At 42.7% G+C, this 24646-nt stretch overlaps 1 protein-coding gene across 11 annotated transcripts in view; it reads right to left on the reverse strand.

Annotated features, from left to right (window-relative positions):
* Nucleotides 1-11645, reverse strand: part of atp2b2 (ATPase plasma membrane Ca2+ transporting 2) — a gene marked incomplete at both ends in the record, with an annotated part of 83358 nt that extends 71713 nt beyond the window's left edge. For all 11 annotated transcript variants that reach the window (XM_080495671.1, XM_080495679.1, XM_080495670.1 and 8 more), the window contains one exon: nt 11447-11645. In XM_080495671.1, coding sequence (XP_080351797.1) covers nt 11447-11645 — 199 coding nt within the window. The remainder of the gene's footprint in view (nt 1-11446) is intronic.
* Between the last annotated feature and the right edge of the window lie 13001 nt (nt 11646-24646).

A 24646-nucleotide genomic window follows, 5' to 3' on the forward strand; every position in this document is an offset into this window, starting at 1 on the left:
ACGCACAATATTCAGAGTTGAGATGCGGCTGCCCTGTGCCCTTGAGCAAGGCATGGGCTGGATGCGGTTCAAGACTGTATCTGTTTACGTGCCCTTGAGAAGGAAACGCTGTCCGTCTGCATTGGCGGCAGCGGCGGCGACGCGCTGGTTCTGCCTCACAGCGGGAGGAGAAAAAGAGAGGAGAAGAGGTCAGCTCAGGAAAAAAAAAGAGCTGACATGGAGAGAAACGAGACGGTTATAGGCCCGGACTCTGCATATCCAGCTAAATTCCCCGCCCTGCCTGTCAGCTCGCTATCCATATCCCCCAGTATCCGCCGGCCAACAGCCGCTTCAGGTTCGGGACATTTTCCAGGACAAGAGGTGGATGTAGATAAATGACAGAAACCTGGAACGGAGGGGCGTTACGGCACTGAATCTTTTAAGCAAATCACTTATCCGTGGACAAGATTCCAGACAGGCTTCGACATTAGGAAGGTTGTTCACCTGGAGGTGAACAAGACCATTAAAAAAAAAAAAACAGGCTGGAGGTGAAAGGCTGCAATCACTTGTCAGGTTTGGTTGGGTTGAAACAACAACCCGCGGTATGATTCCTGCATTACAGCAATTCAGTCAAATGTGAATGATGAAACAGACGTGTTTCATATCACAGTATTTGTCCAACATGCATGCTATTAACATCTTTTTAAGAATGTCAGTGTGAGCACCAAGCAAACCGGACCGGAGTGCCAATTCCACACCAGACCAGGAATTATGAACACGTGATGTGAAGCTGGTGCCATTAGCACAAGTCCAATAAAAAGAGGGAAAAAAAGTATAAAATGCCAGTAAAACAAAGAAAAAGATTTAACTTCTATTTTTAATAATGCACGTACCACTCTGTTAAATCCAAACTAAACATCTTTAGCAATATAAAGTGATGTGTTCTTGCAAGATTTGTGGAAAAAAATTGTAGAAATTGTGAACAAAAGAATCTTAAATCTCAGGCTTTTTCCTGTAGCTGTTCAGAGGGATTTTGGATACACCAATATGCATTAAATCAAGACAGAAAAAGTGACTTAGCAGTGCTAAAATTTGACACTCAACTGTTAAGTATTGCTTTCTTGCGCTTAAACTGGATTTTTCGTCTCCTTAGAAACCAGTGTTGAAAAATCTGGAGAAAAAAAGGGTTTTACTCAGGATTAATTATCCGTTTATTAAAGTCAGACTGACGACTCACGTGTTCTAAATAGATCTGTTTCTACTATGAGGTTGATATTAGCTCAGGTCAAACGTGACCAGGTCATTGTAGAATTAACAGTATGTAAGAGGCTAACTAGGTTCTTTTCAGCACTGGGTTGATTTACAGTCAGTTTCCGATGTGGAGTCATGTTTACTGAACACTATGTGATGCACTCACACAGATACACTGTAAACTATAGTGAGTCAACAGGCTACAAGGAGGGTCGGTTCTCTTGGGACGGTTCACTTCACTGCTGGCCGTGTCCAGCATCTGCACACACGTGTGTGTGCGTGTGTGTGTGTGTGTGTGTCTGCACACTCATGTCAGTCTGTCTGACAGGTTTCCTCAAGCTCGGGTTCCCTGCACACATCTAAGACAGAAATAAACACATTCAAACAGTTTGTTCCCTAACTCTTAATATTAAATCACACTGGTTTGTCATCATTCAATCACACAAAAGTATTTACATGACACGATTTTAACCATATCGGAGTTTAAATCAGATCACTTATTGTTTGTGTAAACACAGCGACTGTGGAGTCCCACTGTATATTTGTGTAAAACTAATACAATTTATTTTCATTTGACATGTACTGCTGTTTTTTGGGGGGCGGGTTGCGCACCGCATCCTCTTAACTTATACGTATATCCCGGGCCAATTTTGAAACTTCCCCAAATAAAACCCCCATCAAATGATAGAGCAGGGATGTTTCTCAGTAGATATCTAATGGGATGTAAAAATGCTGTTTTTAGTCCAAGACCATGTTTAATCACTGTCTGGGAAAACAGCCCACAGTGTACATCTCCAGAGACGATAATCAAACCATGATATGAAAGCCTCAGTATCTGATAAGTGATTGCACTTCACTATAAAACCCAGAGGAAACATTCACCCATTATTATTATTTTTTTCTGCATTTCCTCCTCTTCTGGTGTTGCATTGAATTACGTTTTCCACAACTTTGTAACGTCTGCGCTTACAAACAACTCCACAAGAACAAGAAAGCTATTTGGAGTTTTTAAAGCTGCACATTCTGACAGTTGAAGCTGTCCACTTTGTAGTTTATGTCCCTGTTTGTGTAATAGTTGAAAGGGTATTTTGGTTTTTTTTGCCATCAGTTAGCACGTATGCATTGTACAGATAGGACTCGCAATAAGAGCATGTGATGCTTACAGCTTAATATTGTTTGCATTTGAAAACTGAACATTTTGTGTTATAGGTATCCTGCTTGCATCTTGAAGTAACAAACTGAAAACAAATCCTTGAAATGATATCCCGAATGTTCTTAAAAGGAAGTGATGTAGGTGGACATCACTGATAATTGAAAGGAAATATCTCACTTTTCCTGATATCTTGAAATATACAAATGTACAGAGGGCTGTAGAGATCAAACCAAACCCTGGACTGCTTTATCCGATTCAGAGATGCAGAGTGCCGGTGTCCCGATCTCAACCCCCCCCCACACACACACACACACACACACACACACACACACACACACACACACACACACACACACACATTCCCAGCTCTGAGCATTTTGGAGTCATAAATTACCTTTTAAAGCATGCATTTGTTTTCGAAATATGTGCCTGAAACCCATACAAACCTTAGGAGAACATGCATGTACTGCATTGTGTATTATTAAAGATCACTATTTAAAACATTCCCTCCCTGGTAAATCTCCCTAATGTTGCATATTGAGTGTGATTGCAGTGATTCACTCCGAGCTGCTGCCTCAAGGTCATTGCTACTACACTGCAGAAGAAGAACACCTGTGTGAGTAGTTGTGTGCATAAAGGTGTGTGTGTGTGTGTGTGTGTGTGTGTCCGCATGCACCCACAGTGTGGTTTCACCTCCTCAAACAGCAAAATGGCTGTGTATCATTTATAATCTGTCCTCTGAGAGCCATCACTCTCCCTCTCGCCCTTCTTTCACTGCCTCCTATTTCATTCTCTCTCCTTTTTCTACCTCTTCCAGCCTTTTTTGCAGAGCCACGAGGGGAGGGCAGGAGAGGGGGAGAGCAGATACAAGAGGCGGGGAGGAGGTGCGGAGGACTTGCAGAGCAGGAGAAATTGTCCTTATTAAAGCGACGGCAGCTCCATGTGAGAGATCCCTTGTGGGACAGAGATTAAATAGACTGCGTCAGAGGGGAACGCGCTCGTGGTGCTGCGACTGGAAGACGTGATTAGTATGATCATCAGGGAGAGAGGGTGGGATGGAGGGAGAGAGAAAGAGAACGAGGGGAGAGGGGGGGCGAGACAGACGAGAAGAATGGTGGAAAAGGGAAAAAAATGGGGTTGAGGAAAGAAATGTGCACGTGTGTGTGTGTGGGAATGCAGAATGTTTCACAGACGGGATAAAAACAGATTAGTGAGGAGGGGAGAAAAAAAAAAAAAAAACAGAACCAAGATGTGTGTGAATGAGGAAGAACGAGAAAGAAAGGAGATTAAAATGGAAGAGCAGGTAGAGGGATTCAACTGAAGTGTGCAGAATGGGAAAGGAGGGAAAATGCAGCGAAGGTGAGAAAACAGGTGGATGACAGATGAGTGGGCCAAATAGTTTTCTTGTGCTCGGGATTCATAAAGGTTTGATCAAGATGACAGTGCTAAATATAGACGGCGGGATTATACAGTGCGGGAAATAAAAGAGAAACAGCGGCACAGTACAGTGTGTTTGTGATCACACATCGACTCCATAGGATTATCTTATAGGCTTTTTTTATGGCAGGCAAATGCATTTCTGGACAATCCTTCCTCTATCTAATCTTATTCTTCTCTATAGTGACAAGTCAATCTCTCCTTGTGTCTCCAGTTTCTGTCAGCCACACGCTTCCCTCTCTGTGCCCTTGACATCAGGGGCAATGTCACTGAAACAAAATGGATGCAAACATGCCAGTCTTTTCTTCTTTTTTTTTCTTCTATTCTTCCCTTCGCTATCAAATACACGAGTGCAAGGCACGGCGACGTCTGCACCCGTGTGTGGAGGCATTCCGCGCCTGCTGATGTATGTGTACATGGTCCTTAAACACATCCCGGTGTATATGTTCAAGGTTGCACTCACTTCAGACGCAAGTGTTGACTCAAGAACCCCGAGCAGGCTTCTCTCCGGGGGGGGGGGGGGGGGGGGGGGGGGGGGGGGGGATGCGGCCAGTGTTTATGGTGCATCATCTGGCCACCATCCACCACTGTCACTACTGTCATGAAGACGGTGCGGGAGCGCCCCCCCCCCCTCTGGGATCCGTCCTCGCTTAACTGATAGTCACCTGCATTTCTCCACTGTTCAAGGAGTATGAAGTGCCGCAGTCATGACGCACTTTTAGTAGGCCACCTGGATATCAAGCCGTGCTCTGGTTGTTTTGGCAAAAAGCCATGTGATTCTTTTTTTTTTTCTGTTACCGGTTTTTCTCAGATTGCAAACTCGGATCTTACCCATTTTGTCAAATTTCCAGTTTTAAATAGGACAGACAGTGTAACTATTAGCGCCTCAAAATAGTTTGAGGGGCTTCCTGGTGTGGAGTTTGCATGTTCCCGATGTGCATGAGTGGATTTTCCCAAACCATTTGCAACAGCAAGGGGTGCCCAACGTGTATTTGTTGAGGAGCCACATAAAGCCCAGTTTTGTCTTGAGCAGTAAAGTACTACCATGACCTTTAAATTTAGACTATTTCATCGTTGTGGCGCAGAATATATGTGATGAAAATTCTATGAAACCACACAGTTCCTACAGGAAATTACTATAATCTCAATCTCACAGTGAAAAGTCCAAAACAGTTGTTCCTACAGTTGTTGCATTATGCATGTTTTTGAAAACTCATCCAAACAACATGGCATGGAGTCTAATGCCAGTTTGCTCGCTTTTTCATAGCAGCATCACCAATATCTCAGCTTGAGTCAGTGTTGTGTTGTGTTGTGTTGTGTTGTGTTGTGTCCGCTACGCTTTAGAAATGTGTTTTTTTTTAAAAAGTAATCTATGTTTTCTTTGAAATTTGTTCGGTGGGTTGGCGGGTTTGAAATAATCCCATTCAAAAGAATCTGTAAACTTTATTATGAGGACACAAGAAAAAGCAAGACTGTTTTTTTAAGACTTGGTCGTGAATCTTGCTTTTGTGCTCCAGAAATCTTCCCTTATTGTAGCTGTTTGTATTTTTTATAATAATACTGAAATAAGTAGGTCACAAGTTGCTACAAATGGACTTTACTAACTTACAGAGTCTCAATGAAGCTCAACACAATCCATCACTTCCACCTATTGGCTCATACACTCACACACCAATGGCGACCATGAAGGGTAATTGTTGTATCCGGCTGTCGCAACGCAGACAGCTGGAGTCGCGCTCCAGTGCCGTGCGACCTTTGGCTGGATAACAGTAGAGAAGGCGGATGGAACGAGACAAGTCAAAACTTTTCTCTCTCTTTTTTTTTTTTTTCCTCGAATCGGGAACTGCAATGTTGAGAAACTCTAGCTTGGATCGCTACATTGTTGTTGGCTGAACGAAGGAAATGAGAGTAAAAGAGAGACGTGATGAAGGTTATAGATGTGGAGCAGGTCTATTTAGGCTACGCTGTACACCGGCCCTCTGGGATACGCGCAACCAACCAGTATACTTAAATAGAAATGGGAACAGAAGAAAGACAGAGTGAGAGAGAGAGAGACAGAGAGAGAGACAGAGAGAGAGAGAAAGATGAAGGGCAGGTGGATGGGTTGATGAGGAGCAGGCCTGGAGGGGATAGCAAGGAGAAAATGGGAGGTACAAAATCTGGCAGGAAGTGAGAAGATTCAAACGAGACGATGTCAGCAACAGATTGCAGAAAGAGAAAGAAATAGGATTTATAAGGAAGTCGCTATAATCGATGTTAATGTCAATTTTTTAGCCAATAGCCAAGAGATAGTTAAATACCGTTACAATACCGACGAGAGTGCAGTGCAGTTGAGGTTGGAACTTTAAAAAAAAAAAGAGAGAGAGAGTCTAAAAACAGTTTGGAAAGGCTGAAGACAGCTGTGTGTAACAGAGATACTGGTGCAGAGGGAACAGAAAAAAAAGTGAATGGAAAACATAACATAAAACATAAAACTGTCAATTCTCACTGGTTTTATGATATTAAAGGAGGAAAAACTTCAGAATTTCCGTTTCACTGCTCTATCTGTATTGAGTGTTATCTCGCTTTACCCTGAAAAATAAATAAAGTAAAGCTATTGGGTGGGGTTTTTTTCTAAATGGCTATTTCTTTTTTTTTTTTCCAAGAAAAACTCAAGTGTATTTGTATTTTACAGCACAGAGTTGGCTGAGAGGCTCCGACACCTTTCAGGTTATACAACAGCTTTATATCGATATTGCATCTCACCGTGTGCAGATTTGATTGTATTTCCTGAGTATTTACCTTTGGCATTAAGATTGTTCTGCAAGATTTCACTGAAGAAGGGCGAGCGACTATGACTGATTATCAGGGTTTTTTTTTTTCCAGTTTTGTTGGGATTTTTTCTTTCATTGTTTTTTTTCCGCTCTTCCTGTTTCTTGCATTGTCTTGAGTGATTCAGCTCTTTGGAATAAAATAAAGGCAATAAATCGAGTTTCTCAGTTTCACTGCCATAATGATTAACTGATCATTATTTTTATTAATATGTTATAGAAGCATAACATATTGTTATAACCCCTATGTTTTTAGATCTACAGCTCTGTGTTTTGTTTGGTTTTTTTTTGTTTTGTTTTGGGGGATTTTTTTTTTTGGGGGGGGGGTGTTAACTGATCACATGATCCATCAAACCATTGAACTCAAAATAGTAATGCATAGTGTTACTTTTAATGGTTTTAATGCTGCTTATATGCAATCCTGCCCATATTTATTTTATTTTATTGTTTTTATATTTCACTACCTTCCACGTTGTACTGTACAAATCCTGCCTCTGACTGCATATGTTTGTAATTTTTAATATTTACTATTCATTGTTTTTAAATCTGGCTAATCAATACACTGTCCAACCGCAGCTATTTATGTTTTCGCTTATGCTGTTTAAATTATTATAACTTTTTAAATTGTACTTACGTCCACCTCTACTCTTCTGTGAAGCTACGCTGTGAAGACGACCCCCACCATGAGCACCCCCCCCATCCTCTCAGCCCTCGGGGGACGGCTGAAGGCCATGTCACATGTTCCTGCAACCTTCGTTGGCGCTCCCATTGATGTGCTGCGGCTTTCTACCGTCTCCTGGGAGGACCAAGGTGTATCGTCACCACCCGCCCTCTGTCATTTCGGTCACCCCGAGAGCAGCGGGTGACATCCTGAGCTTCCCCGCTCGGAAACTGTAAGCTGCTGTCTGACAGCCGATCTGGCCCCTTGCGTGGCTCGAGCCTTTACAGAAAGGCTCGCTGGTCGCCACGCCGTCACCTACGAGGCAACGCACATGTAACTACATCCCCGGGGTGCAGGCATGGCGCGAGGAATCGTCGCCATCGAGAGTGACAAGGAAAGGAGAATCCCATTATGTTGCATTCAATTCAGAACAATCCCCCAAAAACATTCCTTGCATATTTTGAATGCAGCGCTTGCAGTTTATAGTTTTATCGTCTTTAATCTGTTCTTACTCTTCCAAGTCGTCTTACGTCTCGTCTTACAGTTGTTCGTGTTCAATGCAGCACAACGTGCGTTGAAGTACATGCTGTGCGGAGTAAAACTTCTCCACTGGTAATGCCCCGTGAGCCGACATGCATTTATGCTGCACAATGCACGATAGCGTTTCATGAACTGTTCGCATCGTGTGAAACAAATTGGTATAGGCAACCGTATACAAGGGTAATAGGTCAACCATGCCCGGGGCCTCCCGCCATCAAACACAGGCCCCTGGGACCCATACATATTACACTAGCTACACACGATGACAGCAAGCTCTGCAGAATACCTTAAAGGATGATTACCATGATCACATTTCCGAGGTAACATATGTTCTGTGGAGGAACCACATGGCACGAGGGGGCCCACGCGGCATAAACACAGAAACCGCAGGGATCATTGATGCAAACGGCACAAGACACCATTACTCAGGGCCAATTTAGTCACCGTCCCACCGAGGGGAAAATTATTAATTTATCTAAATTAATAATTAGAACCATGAGATTATCGGAGGATAAGTCAGATTCGCCGATAAAAAAAATGATGTAGTGAAACCAGTCATTAAATATGTTAAGATATAAAAACACCTAAAGTTCAACAAAGCACTAAACAAATAATGGGGTAAAAAAGCAAATTCCAATAAATTGTACTCACATGAAATATTAATTCACATTTGAGATTGCACCATTTTGAATATTGCAGTCAGCAGTACATTTAATTTGCATTTTATGTACATTTTTTACTGTTCCTCAGAGGAGCTTTTTCATTTCTTTTGCTCTTTTTCTTATTGTTGCATCCTCCAGCAGGAACTATAATTTTACACAGTGATCCTATTTAATATCAGTGTGAACACCCAAGAAAGGACAAACAAGCTGCAGATGTTCCTTTAATTTATTCTTTTAAAGGTTTTGTGTGCAGTTATGAATTATATTATCCGAGACCAAGAGTACTGAACACATTTTAGTTCAGGAGCCACATGTAGTGCAGGTTAATTTGGAGTGGGCTGAACATAGTGCCATAACAACATTTCAATTTAAACTGTAAAATTTTTCTGTGTTGTGGTGCAGAGTATACGTGATAAAAAAAAAAAGTCTGTTTTCACAAACCCTAAACAATCACTACAAAAAATGACCACAATCTCAACATAAAGCCATTTTTAATGAAACTTTCTGGTGTAAAATACAATGAAATGTAAAAAAAAACCAGTGTCTTTTGTTTTAGTTTTGGTCCACAGACCTCTTGTTTGACACTCCGTCCTAAAATATATAATAACGATTAAATGCTTTTAAGCTTAGATAGGAGATGCTGTGCAAACAAAATGAGCAAAACATTCAGTAAAATTGGATTTCCTGCATCAGAAAACATGACTTTAATTACAATATTTGTTGATGGTTTTTTTTGAAGACACAAGTTTAATTACTTTAATAGTAGTTTTACGGCACGTCTGTCGGCTGTGATTGTGGATTAGTAATTAGAGTTCTAATAAAATGTCATTCTTCTAATTAGGAAAGGCATGAGACAGGAAAATGAAATTCTAATATTATGTTTTATTGCTAGTTCGTGTTCTGTTTCATTCCAGTGTTTGAGTAACATTGCAGACATTATTTCAGATACAGTGGAGGACAATGCTCACTGTTTTGTAATGAATATATTGATTTATGTGTTACTGATGCAGAGGGAACGCAGCGGTGGAGTGGCGAGTTCTGTTGCGTCACACAGAGAAAGGTTCTGGTCTTAATTTCGTTGGTATGTTTTGATGAACACGTTTCACTTTCGCGGAGTTTCCTCAGGTTTCTTCACAATCTAAAGACGGATTGGTTGGAGGGTTGGAAAGACAGATGGATGCAAGTTTTCTTTTAATGTGCTGTGTCTTTATCCAACGTTACAGCATTCACGAAACCAACCCGAACGCTTTGCACAGTTATGTTGTGTGTTTTCTTCTCCTCTCGAGTTCTGACTAAGTACCCTCCCACTCTCTCTCTCTCTCTCGTAGCATCAAAGACTAGCAGAGCCCCGAGCACCTCTCCAACCTCTCGACCCTGGAGGAATGGCTGCGCTCTGGGTGCTGTTTTACAATTCCTTGCTCCCCGCTCAGAAGGACTCTCTGATGTGCTGCAGCTCTCCACCGTCTCTAGGGTAAAGAGTTGTACTGTCAGCATCCAACAACAATGGTCTTGTTTCCCATCGCAAGAAGAGCGGGGTCATGCGCCAATGCTGCTTATTGCTGCTCCCACTTGGAAATGAAGTCTGAGGCTGACAACCCATCTGGCCTCTGGATGACTCATGATATTCACCTGCTGGCTGCCTGAGGGAAACGCTAGCTCTTCACCGCACAGTCACCGACGAGGCAACACGGGGGGAAACGACTTTCTTGGTGCAGATGCATGTTAGAGAACCGATTCCCGAGTGCACTTTCTTTTCCCCAATCCTATTTTTTTACTCTCCAATCAATCATGTTGGTGAAACATGCACTAATTGTATTGAGACTACTTGTTTTGCTGGTGGCATCACCATAACCTGGCCTGGAAACAGTATCTACTTTGACGATCAGCCTATAGGGTTACAGGGTTCCTCTGATGTCACAGAGGTCCCACAGCATGAATACTGATCAGTGACCCAAACGTCAGCCGAGTAAGAAGATTTCAGCGCCGTGATAAATATTCAATACGCAGGTGTAGTAGCGAGAAGGGAGATCCAGTTTGTGTGCTTGTTGTTGATGTAGCAACAAAACTCCTTCCTTAATGAAATGTATAGACAGGAAATGCATCACATATTTGAATCATACGTTTGTGTTATTTGAATGTCCGTAGGGTGGTATCTTGACAAAGCAGACATAGGTGTGCATTTAATATGTACATGAGAGGAATTTTAAGTAGGAGCCTTGGCAGACATCTTCACAACCTATGTAGGAATTCCTTTTTTCTTTTACATCGTCTTTGTGGAAAATCTTTTGGTCGAAGAATATAGAGCACAGGTAGGCAACCAGATATTCATCATTATTACAAATGAAAGAAATGTGTTTATCCAAATGGTTGAATTGAAAATGATGGATATGTGGTTTGATTCGGTCCACGTTTGCAGATGCCACCGCTCATCCCACGTGGCACAAAAACCTGTCCTGCGACCTGCTGCTAAATGAGGCTCCAGCTGATTGGCTGAACTAAAGGATGACAGGGCAGGGTGGGGGACGGTGGGGAGGCGAGAGAGAGAGAGAGAGAGAGAGAGGGAAAGAGAGAGAGAGAGAGAGAGAGGGGGGGGGAGAGAGGCGGGCTAAACTGTCCAGAGAGATTGCTGTTCATACTAAACAGGTCTAACACTAGCTGGCTGAGGAGAATTTTCATTAGTGCCCCTCAAACGGGACTCCCTCCCCTGCGTGCTGTTCTGATGCTGTGCTTACGCATTTCTCCGGGAGATTTACAGGCTTCCCGCACGTCTCTGCTTCTCTCACTGACTTTACAGTCAAAGAAGCCGGTGCATCATGTACATTTTTTTTTTTTTTTTTTAAAGGACAGAAAATACAAAAGGACAGAGAGGCTGTTTCATACAGCAGGACACAGATCTTCACTTACACCCCCTCCCCTTACACACATCCATGCGCAGACAAGCATGTGGACTTACCTTCTGTGGGTGAGGTTCTCAGTCGTTTGCACAGTCCCTCGACTCCCCCGTAGTCCTCCTGGAGCTTGACCACCGCCTCTGAGCCACGCAGCTCCATGAGCGAGCGCAGCTCCATGAGCGAGCAGCCGAAGCCCGACGCATGGTTGTCCTCGTTTCTTTGGTTCTTGGCATAAAAATCGCTGTTCGTCATGTCCCCCATGATGTCAGCTTGTCAAGTCAGTTAGATTAGTGTTTCTTATTGCTTATAGATCAAAAAACAAAAAGAAAAAAAAAAAAAAGCTTGCAAAACAGAGCTCAGTCTCGTCCAAAGGAGAAAAAAAAAAATCCAAAAAATAGGTATCAAGCAGGCAACAGCAACCAAAAAAAGGAGAGGGGTGGGTTAGCAAACCTCTTGCAGGTGAGTAGGCAGATCAAAAAGGAGAAAAAATCCAAGGGGATAAATTGATGGGCTGCTTCTCCACTTCAGGACAGACAGACTTCGGCCGACCAAAAAACCATCAAAGAGGAGAAACAGAAGAAGAGCACAGAGAGCAGCAGAGAAGGAGGAGAGGAGGGGGTGACAGAACAGAGGTGGGGAGCATCCAGGTAAGCGTTGGACAGCCCCAGTGGTCAGCTCCTGAGCAGGGCAATGATTGTGGGTGCAAGTCCCGGCGGTCTCAGGCTCACCACGGCTGCAGTCCAGACCCGCTCCATGTGTGGCTTCCCATTGCTGCTTTTCTGCTGTTGCCTCCGCTGCCACTCTGTCTCTACATGGTGGTCTTCCCCATCACTGCTACAGAGAGAGAGAGAGGGAGGGAGAGAGAGAGAGAGAGAGAGAGAGAGGTGAATTCGAGAGATGAATTCAGAGAGGACAGAAGGTGAGGGAGGAGCAGAGAGGGAGAGACACAGAAGGGAGAGCACGGGGATGAGCGATGCCTTCTCAGGACAGGGGTGAATGCAGCTGGAGATGGTGCACGGCTGAAGGACAGCCTCTCCGGGCTGCTGCAGTAACTCTGCCTCTGCTGTCTCTATCTTCTCCTGCTGCTGCTGCTGCTAACCTCATTCTGAGGACACACGGACTGACAGAAAGAGAGAAGGAGAGAGCGAGGGTGGGTGGGTTGGTGGGTGGGTGGGGGGGGGGGGGGTAACGAAAGAGACGGAGCAGAGAATGGTCCTTTCTGGTGCAGAGCGGAGAGGAGGTGTGTGCGGGTGGGAGGCTGGGGCTGCTCTGACGACAGAGCGGAGCGGCAGAATGTAACGCTGCGCTGTCACGGGGAGGATGGGCCGAGCCGCTCTCTCGCCGCCACTCCCTCCTTCTCCTTCTACAGTAAGTGACATCCCCTATGCAGTCGCTCCGTCTCCCTCACGCGTTCCTCCGCGCCCGCCGTCCTGAAAAGCCTTGCTTTGAAATTAATTCCTGTCGCCTCAACTTTCACAGGTACGCTCGGCTGCAGTGCCGGCGACGGGGGGAGACTGCCATTTGCTGAATCAAGGTCATAGGAAGTTTGACAGCAGCTAACTGCTCATGCGTGTTGATAGTCAGGCAACAAAACACGGGTATAGTTAAGGCTAAAAGCCAGAAGAAAATACAACTGGAAATGTAAATATTGAGCATCATATCACACATATGGTATAGCCTCATTCATACAGTTAGCCCACTAAGAGCAGAGCCAAGACTTGTATGTTTTTTTATATTAAAAGGAGAGTCTCCAGACACTAAACTCTTCTGTATCCACGTTGTCAACAACACACCAATTCTCTCTTTTTAAGGCACCATGTTTGACTGCAGTGTGTAATGTGACATCAGCCTCATCCTCTTGTGAGTGCATGGCGTCACCTTGTGCAAATTGATCACAACAATCTAACAGTATACACCATATCTCGCCCATATTGGGTCATGTGGGTCTGGTCCAAGCTGACAATAAGACAAGGCAGGTTGCACCCTCAACAGTTCAACAGTACATCAAAATAGACCCCGGAAGGTCTACATATATCGAGCAAAACCTGGACAGGAGCCAGGGAGCGTTACCTGCAGGAGTGCCAATCACCACCACACTGTGGTAAAAAAAACAGCTGATCTCAATATCTAACACATTGAATATGAACATTCAAGATTAAGATTCATGTGACAGGAGATTGAGGGGGAAAAAAAACATCATACGTTACATATTGGTGATTTGCCGGAGCACAGGGTGCTACAGTCGACGGCGTGTTCAAGGGCGACGTACAACCCAGATTCACCTCGAGTGGTAAAACAGTGTCATAGCAACCTTTAAATTTAAACTTTGAAGGTTTTGTTTGTTGTAGCTAGAGCAACGATCTCAACATTAAGCCGGTTTTAATTAAACCTTCAGGTGTAAAATACAGTGAAATCTCAGGTCTCAGTGTGCCCACTCCTCTCAATGAATATGTTGAATAAAATCAATGTTTCCATTGAAATATTGACAATTCCCTTGGTGTTTGGTGGCCGGATTACAGCCTCCTGCTGGCCGGTTTTGGCCCATGGGCCTTGTGTTTGACAACCCCGGGTTAATCAGACATTCTGTGCTGTATTATGCAAAGGAAATATACAATAATTGTCCAGGAAACCAACAATAGTGTGCTTCTTTTAGTGTCTGATTACAAAACCGGTAAAAGAATACACACCAGCAGTATTCTCTAACGACATTTTCTTTCTGCATGGGATTTGTGAACAGCAGAAGAAATGCTGCCCGCATTATTCCTTAAGTCTCTGGTTTCTCACAGTCCACCCACTTCTCCACAAGTGTGTGGTATCATTAGAAAGTGAATAAAACACTATTGATCTGTGCCCGGTGATTTACATGCGTGCCCTCAGTTTTAATCAGTGACCAGGCATGTCACACATTGATCACCTCGTCACCGGACGAATCCAAATAGCGTTCATCACGAACGTTTATTATACAAAGCAAACCTTTGCTTCACAGCTGCCCTTTATCACCGCCCACGCGCTCAGGGGGAGACCTGGAATCAAAGCACCGTAGTTTTGTATTCAGCTGAACGCTGCAGTGACTTTACTGCCTCTCCATCATCCGGACCGCACAATATTAACACGGCAGATAATTCCTCTATGAGACCTTCAAGAAGCCATGATGCAGCAGCACCTGCAGACACTTGGCATATTTAAATAATAAAATCAAACTAAAGAGCAAAGTCAGCCAAAGCTGAAACTTTGATTGCGTAGCACATCGCTAAGTTTTCAGATCATCATACAACATAAGGCTTCATCTATGAGCCGAGATACAAGATCTATGAGCACTGGCCAATTCATTAAAGTTGTACAATGGAAGGTGATTCCACATAACAGCTTAAATTCTGCTTTTACAAGCATATAATCCTGCTAAATTTTGCTTAACATCATCAGAGAACCTTTAATTCAAAATGTGTGTATGTGTTTTCCACATATCAATATTAGAATAGCCTCTTATTATAAGGTAGTACAGCTGAACACTACTGCAAACTACAGACCATATTCATGAACAACTAGCTAAATTACACCCTTATTATCGAAAGCAAAACACATTATTACACGCCTACAGACAGAATTAATGCAAAAGACGCTCAAGCAAACTATAATGTAAATATACCACAAGATCTGCTGTCGGTTTCCGCTGCTAAAATGCAAAACTGTGCAGCACAGACTTCTTATTCGAATGTCGTAATGTGAGTTTAGCCATCAGCAGACCCTTGAGCCACTGATGATGCCGGCCGGCGTCGCCCGAACTGGCCAGACCATCAGCAGGAAGTCCAGTGTGAAATATCAAGTGTGGGGATACAGATGAGACTAGTACCAGACACGACTGTGTGCCGGAGAGCAGGGCGACGACCTTGTCGCAGCGGGATGGTGAGAGCGCCTGCCAACATGCGAATACACAACTGTAGGCTTTAGACAGCGTGTAACTCCACAGGGTCCAGTCCTTTCTGTTAATGAGCACCAGCGAGGGCTTTCTGAAGAGACCTAGTTAGACGGCACCGGCAACACCACGAGGATATAAAAACTCCAGCAATGTTGAAGTGCTGGGTTTTTTTTTAATTATTATTATTATTTCTGCATATAGAGGGGGGTTGGATTGAATTCAATTTGTCATTATTGAAATACAAGAATGAGGGGAAGAGAAAGGTTGAGGTGGAACATTTAACTTTTTAAAACCATGGCATATGTATTATGAGATATACTGTTTTGGCCTGGGCCTTAATAAGAGGCTGATCCATTCAGTAAATGAAATGCCCGTCGTTGATCTCACAAGGACATTGTTGCATAATATTTCAAAAGGCGCTTTTCTGTTTGCTTATACCTCACATTAACAAGATGAAGACAGACATAAAATATATGACTAAAAATCTAAATTATCCTTATAATATTGTTAAGTTTTAACCAGTTGCTTTGGAAAATGAGTTCCTTACCACCAGTGAGTGCACATGACTGGATAAGCAACAACAACATGACATTGAATTTGATTGTAAACATTTTTTAACAAGAAAGATGGTGCAAAGGACAAGATAACTGCTCTCAAACTGAGACCTAAAATATCCAGTAGATCTTATGAATTGTACTTTCATGATTAAGTGATGACGTCATAAGAATTTCTCTGTAGTGAAAGCATTATATAGCCTTCTAAGAACGAAATGTATGCTGTGTGCATATTTTCTAAGGTATAAAAGGCAAAATATGAGTGACTTTAGGTATTAACCACTTGAAACGTTCAATTCCCTCGTATTTCAATGAGAGCTCATTCAGGATTAAAGATACAACCTTCCTATTTCTTCTCAGGGACGCTTCACAGAAGAAAGCTTTTTTTTTTTCTTTCGCGTGGAAATACAATTTAGAATGCAGTACCAGATGACTAATATGTCCCAGAATATCAGTGCCGCTTACACCCCAACATCCATGAAGGTGTGTACTCCAGGCTTCACATTATCGTGGTGATATAAGTGAGCGATGGCGGCGCTGCACGCTGCTGGCTCCAAGCTGCCCCGTCTTTAAATCACAACGGGTGCAACAGTGGCAGCAGCAGAGATGTGAGAAGGGAAGGGAAAGGTACGGTTTTTGGTGCAACCGACGCTGAGATGTGGAGAAAAATAAATAGAAAAGAAAAAAAGCATGAATAAAAGGCGACGCATGAATCACATGACGCAGAGAGGAGAGCGTAGACGGAGCCGGGCGGGAGGTGAGGTGGAGGTGATGGCAATGCAAATGTAACTTCAAAGCAAACGATGCTCTACTTTCATGGAGTGTGAACATACGGACAATTACGCCACCGTGCATAGATGTGAGCGCAATTGATTTCTCCGTTCTTTCGAAAAGCAGGGCAGCTGCATGTGAAGATGTTGGTTACTTCCCATATACAGTCACAGGTAAAAGACAGATGGGTCTTTCTCATGGGTCAGTAGAGCTTCTTGTTAAATATCTTAAATGAGACCCATGGGTATAAAAGATGGAGGCTGTATAACGTTTTCATTTTGAAGGTGTCCACTTCTTTTTTTATTTTTTTAAATTTTAATAGCGTATGAAGTTTGTGGTTCTGGCTGGCAGAGCCAAGAATTGCTACTCAGCAAAATAGCGAACACGTTTATTGTAGAACATGGAGTTTTGACCATCAAATGTATTTATTTACTGAATATCAGTGTTCAAGAATAAGTAGCAGTCACGGTAGCTTATGCAGTTAAAAATTCATATTGAGCAAAACTGAAGTCATTTCCATCCGAAGCTGTTCCACTTTCTCACGCGGCACCTCTGGAAAATGAATTGCCTAACCCCGTCTTAAATGCTAAAGATGCTAGGCCTTATTGATTTACCACCGATGTTTAAATCAATTTCACTGCCAATCATTTCTCCGTCCTTGCCTACACACTGTCCAATCAATCTCTTTGTTGCCCTGTTGCTCGGTTGTCTATCTGCTCCTCCTTTGTGCCGTTCTCCCGTCTATCTCCCTGCCCATGTGCCAGTTCATCTGCATAATTGCTGGCCTGCTTCCCTCGACTTGACAGTGAGTAATGAGCAACATCTGATCAAACACTCAAAGGGAAAGTTTGTTGCGTTTTTGTTTTTTGTTTTTTTTTGCAATATTTAACAGCTTTTTTTTTTTTTTTTTTTACCTAAAGTGTAAGACACACTTCATGGGACTTCATGAACTTGAGCGGCATATGGATTCCACGTTAATGTGTGACGCTCCAAAGCCAGATGCTAACGCCATCTGACCACCGCAATACATTGTGTTGAGCCATATGACAAACTCAAGAAAGAAAGAAAAAAAAACGGAGGAATCTACTGTAGTTGAAATACAAAGACTCCCATTCCCATAAAGTCTGTGAAGCATTTCCAAACTGTTGTTCAAAGTTTACAAAGCAGCTATCATGCTGGGCCACAACATGTTTCACTCTCAAATATGACCAAGATTTTTTTTTCCTTGCAAACTATAGCTGCTTGATGAGATGAGATGAGATGAGCTTCAACTCAGTAATTCAGTCTTAATAATTCGGTTAAATCTGCTCAACGCTAATGAACTGAAAAAAAAATGTATAGACTGTAACACTTCTAATCCATTTTCTTGTATATTACGCTCATGTTTGTGTATATCACTTCATATTTACTCTGTTTTCAGCTTATTGTTGCTGATTTTGGTTAATCTATCAGTGTTGCAACACTGGGATTTCCCCATCATCTCGTCTCATCTCATCTATTCCGTTGTGGTTTTGTTATGCAATCACGGTGGGTACCTTGTCGATAATTCCTGTGTTAGTATATACACTGAACTGAATATTTTCTGAGGGCATCAGATGCTTTGAAGGTTTTAAGATTTTCATTTAAAGTCACTCCCTTGCAGGTTTACCACATCAGTCAGTGATGCAACTGTTTGCCCTCACGGTCTTTCAGGTTTCTTCATTTTCATCATCTGTTCTGACTGAAAACTGCATGTTAAGAATGAGCCCTGCATTCTAATTTAGGGTGGATATTTACCTTTAATGTTCGACTCTGTGTGCACCGGTGGTTTGCCTGCTGGGTCATTGTGTTGTGCTCTGTGATTATTAAGAACAAGCATTAATGATGAAACAGTGCTCTGATAATTGCTGCCTCCTCTTTTCAGATGTGAGGCTCCCCGTCTGACAAGCAGCGGGTAGTTTGCTGCCCTCCACGGAATCTCTGTGCGGCTGTCTCCCAACGTCCTTGAGCACAGCGAGGCAGAGCTGAGGAGGTCTGAGTCTGAGCTGTGCCCACTGCATCGTCACCAGCAGCAGCAGCAGCAGCAGCAGCATCACTGGCATGCAGCGCCCCCTGCCTGCTGCAAAATGCAGTGCAGGTGAATTCACTGCACACCTGCAGGCTCTTCAAAAATGGCATGTAATGTCAGATGACAGGTAGCAAGTGAAGTCAAGCTTGTGTGGAGACATTACAATGCTCAAAAGCACCGATGCTCTTCTTTCTACAGCTTCTGCGTTTGCGTGGAAGGAAGATCAAGTGGCACGGCAAAGGGCCGAACCAACATCCGGCTCACACGTGAAACATCTCATAGTCCTTGAGTGACACGGTGGAATGTGTTTCCACAAATGCACTATGTCGAGTCAAAAAAAAGGCATGACCTGCACTACCCTGCTGTGTTGTCCTGAGAAACAAATTCAACTTGTCTGACGATACAAATACGTGCAATAATGAAATAATGAATATCAAGCGAGCGGCAGACGCAATATCGCACGACGTTCGGGGAATCCCCGAGTCCGGGGTGCGTTCGACTGCAGCTGCGTCGCAGTACTGCACTGAAATACATCACACACACACACACACACACACACACACAACCAGGAAGCCACATTAACTGACATTGTCTCTGAGGTGAACTGTTATATAACAACCACACGGAGAGTCTCTAATTGGGTTGAAACCAGCTGTCATGCTAACTAAGCACAGCAGACAGAGTCTGACGAAGGAAAAGAGTATTTTGGTAACCGATGCTGGAGCTCCACAAAAGGCTCCGACTCACATCAGGCAGAGAGAGAGAGAGAGAGAGAGAGAGATAAAATGGAGAAGAAAAACTGAGACAAATGAGTCAGAGAAGCACAGCGGAGACATATAGCCCTCACGTACTTCTATGTGGCTGCAGGCAGTGCCGCGTGTCACTGCAGAGTCAGACTAAGAAGCCGAGATGGGAGAGCTGGTGTGCTGCGTGCTGCAGCTGTGAGACGGCGGGGTTATACGATAGTGGACAATGAGCCAGCGGTCGAAATGGAGAAACCTCCACCGAATCTGTGTTGAGGAGGACAGGTAGCGTCTCTGTGGACGTGATGATGTGCAACAGCGGACAACTTCAGCTCTCTATCATCACTTTTCTCCTGACTTCCACCTGCTTTTTTGGTTTTTTTTGCTTTTCTACATTTCTGTTTGATGTACAGATGCTACTTTTCCTCCTGTTTTGTCCATACATATAATTTCAGTTTGCTTCATCCAGCGCTCATAACTCATTATTTCCATTCTTGGTCTTGATGTAACTCAATTTAATATGTATATATATTTTTAATTTTATTTTTAATTTTTTTTTGTACTTGGTGAGCTATTGGAATGAAACTACGTCACTAGTAATGTAAGGCAGAGGCAGAGATGTACAGTGTGATCCTGCCTGGAGCTGCAGTGCGAATGTACATTAACAGACCGTGACCAAATCGATGCTGACATTTTCTCCCCGGGCTAATTTTAATGCAATATATATGCACTTTATTTTATTACATTGTGTAGTTCATTAATATTGGAAAACTCAAAATGTTGTCCGAACATTATAAATTGACAATAATTGTCTCTGTACTGTTGGTTTCAGGGGCTGTAAAGTACTGCTGTGTTCTGATGGGAACTTCAATCGTGTTCTCGGAGGGAGTTTACATCTTCTCCTTATGTATGAATGAGTTTTTTCTCCAGGTACTCCAACTCAGTACCCGTAGACAGTCCAAAAACATGTTTTATCACCAACATCGAAAAAACCAAGGCTGAATGAAGAGGTACAGAAGAGTTATGGATCACAAGGATATGATTTACCTCCATAGCAGAAAATCCAAGCAGTTTTTCTACCCATTGCTCAATTTTCCAATCAAACTTCTTGTTGTCAATCATTTTGCGCACAAACTTGTGAGAACTATCGAAACTGGGATGCAGGATGTTTCCACTCCTGCCTATTATTAATGCTTCAATAATCTCCCGTTTACTCAACTACTTTTTCGTGTTTAGAACGAGCAGCGTTGACGGTTAGAATAATATGAAAAGGTGAAGATGACAACAGTAACTACAGGCTCAATAGCGCCCATCTTTCCACAGAGACCACGTGCTCCTCCAGGGAAATTAAAGCGTCTGAGGTACACGCTGCAGAGTCAATATTTTTCTCTCCATAACTCATTATAGTTTCATCAGATAAATTTACTCCTTCTGATAAATGCGCTGCGGACTGTTTTAGAGTATAGGCCTGAAGAAGATGCATGGCGGGTTTGAAAGACAAATCGGGGTCAGAAGGGTCACTTTCCAACCAGAAAAGATTGCATTGGTCATTAAATCAAAGGACAGAGGTGTGTAATCCATCGTGCGCAAGCTAACTGTTGACACTGACTCATTTTAAATGGTCTGCAGCGAGTTATATAAACATTTTATACCATATGCCACACTAGACACCTGAGTGTACTGTATTTCTGAGTATTGCTATTCGGTGATTCGCTATTCGTAACATCAACCTGGACAGACGGATGGATGGATGGATGACCTCACAAGAATGTAATATTTTCAGAAGTACGACATGCATTAATTAAAATACAGTAACAAATGGGAAGACTGAATGGTACTGTAAAAATGATCATGCAGTGCAAGTATGTGCGATATACGTACAATTATACAGCACCCTGGAACTAGGAATTGTTAAATCCTCTCTGATGTCTATATAAGTGGTTGACTATGACGTATGTCTGATGTGCAAATGTAGTCCTCAATATGGTCCGTTTGTGAAATGAAGAGCTTAAAGGAGAAAAAACGATTTGATGGTTTCTGATGAAATCTGAGCTGAAGTGATTTTCTGTATAATGCACTTTCATTAAGTATGCATGCAAACAATTAATATTTAAAGTGCTCGGGTAGTTTGGTGAGACCTTCCCTTTAAGCGCCATCCATGCATCCGACCATCAAGGCTCAAACCAAGAGAAACAGACGCTTTCAAACATGGTGGCGACTTACACCAAATATCCTCACACAGAGATCTGTGGTTTATGGGAGGAACCGGAGCACCCAGGGAGAACATGCAAAGTGCACACTGACAGGCCCACGAGCCAGCTTCAAACCAGGGAGGTTCTTCGCTTTGAGTGGAGACACCAAACCACTACACCACCGTTTATAACCAGAAACCAGCAGATTGACTTGCAGTTAAATACAACCTTTTAAACCAGTGGTGTCACTCACAGGGTGTCGTAGGGCAAGAGGCTCCAATGTGGTGAAACAAACCACCAATTGCAACCATTTTTAAAGAAAAAAAAAAGAAAAAAATTGATTTTATTGTATTTTGCACCAGAAAATATAATTGAAATTTGCTTGATGTTGAGATTGTAGTAATTTTCTATCATAATGGTTTGGTTTTGCAAAAATATAAACATTTTCATCAGATATACTCTGCATAAATAAAGAACATTTTTCAACTTTAAATTTAAAGGTTATTATGACACTATTTTACTGGTCCGGCCAATCAAGACGATATTGGGCTGCATGTGACCCCTGGAGCAAACCACGGTGTTACTATCAATGAGTATGAGCAGTACGAAAGTCATAAAATACAACAAGTAGCAGTAAGGAATGAAGACGTGGTTGCTTCTTTTTTTTTCTCTCTCTGTCTTTTGACAGACTATAACTTTCATGCTCTTTGAACTTTGCGCTAACATGCAGCGAATTGTGTCACCACCTCGGGAAAAGTACGCACCAAAGAAGTGGATGACACGTGTGCCGATGGGGATTGCACTAATCCACACACAATATGACGATCTACATGTAGCGCGGCACATTGGACCAGGAAAGGCAGCGAGTCTCACACTTGCTCGGGAGGTTTTTAACCAACAGAGCTGCCGCGGAGCAAACTGAGTCATAATCATTTTTTTTTTAAGGTTAACTGCTCTAAGCTTGTGTGTCATTTGGCAGAGACCATGCATTTCAACTTTTAACTGCTGGTCGGGGGAGTTAAGGCAGGGTGGTGGGGGGTGGTGGGGGAGGGGGCTGAATAATGGTGTACCTAAGGCCCTTGAAAACTCATATGGTCGGACGGATTCTGAATGTTTTAATCCTTAATTGCCACCGAAGCGCCGCCGTGGACGCACATAATGAGTTACAGGAAAAAGGTGGTTTATATCAAATGTCAAAGATTTATTTAGTTCCGCTGCCACATATGCTGCATTGTGCCGCTTGAAAAAAGAACGTTTCAGAGAAGGTTGCCTACGGTGGGTATTGACGGGAGGAGAAAGGAGAACTTCAGTGATGCTGTGACCTCTGCAAATGTCAGTGTGGAAGGAAATGTGCACAGTCAAACGTGAGAGCGCTGGCGTCGGCCCACATTGTACCGACGTGTAGTCTCCAGCCACTTTCGGAAATTACCCCGATGTCGAGAGTCCGAGATTAATTTGTTGCTACAGCCACACTATATGTGTACTAATTAATAGGGTACAAAACCAAGTTGTTAAAAACTAATTCCATTTAACCTCTCTTTTCTGTTATTTGTGTCCGTGTGAGCCAGAACGCTGACCTCAAATTACTCTTGTGTTTCTACCTTTAGAAGATGTTTTCATGGAAACAAAGCGGGTTAGGCACAGGCAAACAACATCTGCTGTGAAAATAAATGATCAAAAAAAAGATTTAACAGCTATATTTCAAGGAATAGAATAAAACAGATTATAGTAAAATAAACAAAATATCACAAAATCAAACAGAAAAAAATAGAACACAAGAACACTCCAGAATAGAATAGAATAGAATAGAATAGAATAGAATAGAATAGAATAGAATAGAACTGATACATAACTGACACAAAATTGAACAGAGCAAAATGAAAAAACTGAAAAACTGAAAGAAAAAAACTTCTCCATCATCTTCTTTATATTAGTGAGTAAAAAAGAAGGACTTATAATGGCATTCAACCTCGTCTATATACAATTGTGATCATGTAAATAGCAGTTATCAAAGTCAAATTGGGATGCCATTGTGTAGAGGTGCAGAGTTTTTTGATGAAAGTCATGTGAGGAAACGGCGAGATGCATTGTGTTTGGTTCGGCTCTTTTATTCACACTTCCCGTACACATCTAGTTCAGGAGAAAAGGAATTTTTCTAATGCTCACATCCTACTTTACGATTTTGGATGGTGCATGTTCAACTTAAAGCTCCAGACGCAATTTGGTGCTGTTGGATCTGAATTAGTGAGGAAAATAGTGAAAAAGCTGTGCGATACAATTGTCCAACCATCTCATCTGATCTTAATACTGATTTATAATGACAAAACATCTGCATCATTTGCTTGGTCTTCACTTCTTCCAATGGGATGTCTAAGAATGAGCAAAATGTATATTTCTAATAATTAATCTTGTGTGACATCAGATGGCGTGAATGCAAAGTGATCTGTTTCTCCTGTCGGTGTCTTCTCAACATAAGCCTTTGTTGCCGTCACGTTCCCCACATGAATTCAGATAAACCAGCACGGCGGTCTGCCTCTTCTGCTCTGAGCTTCTCTTCTGCCTGCTCGCCTGCTTCTTTTCCCGTTATATAATCCTACAGTCCTCCTACAAGGGGAGGCATCTGGAAGACATCAGGATCCGATCTTAGGTGAGGACTGATATCTGCTGGTGCCGTCAAGCAGGGAGGATTCATTTTCGCACATTTGAATGATGAACACAGACCTTTATATTGGGTGAAGGATCAGTTCAGAATGAGGGAAAGGACTGAAACTGGTATTCTGGATCTCAATGTGAAATAGGACAAGAGACATAAGTCCCAAAGAGACAAGACTTCAAACGGAAGGAGCTTTGAAGTCACCTGTCTACAAGACAATGAGGAAGGTATGCAACGGGGTAATAGCAGCAGCAGTATGCAGGCGGTCGCGCCATTCCATCTATCTGTTAATAGAACAAAAAGGCAGCCTCACTAAGGCTCCACTGGTAGCCATTTTAGTCCACAAGATTCCATTTATCACCTGAATTAGCACCTGCTGTGTTCTG

The sequence above is a fragment of the Blennius ocellaris genome (genome assembly GCF_963422515.1).
Source record: "Blennius ocellaris genome assembly, chromosome: 4".
Classification (NCBI taxonomy): Eukaryota; Metazoa; Chordata; class Actinopteri; order Blenniiformes; family Blenniidae; genus Blennius; species Blennius ocellaris.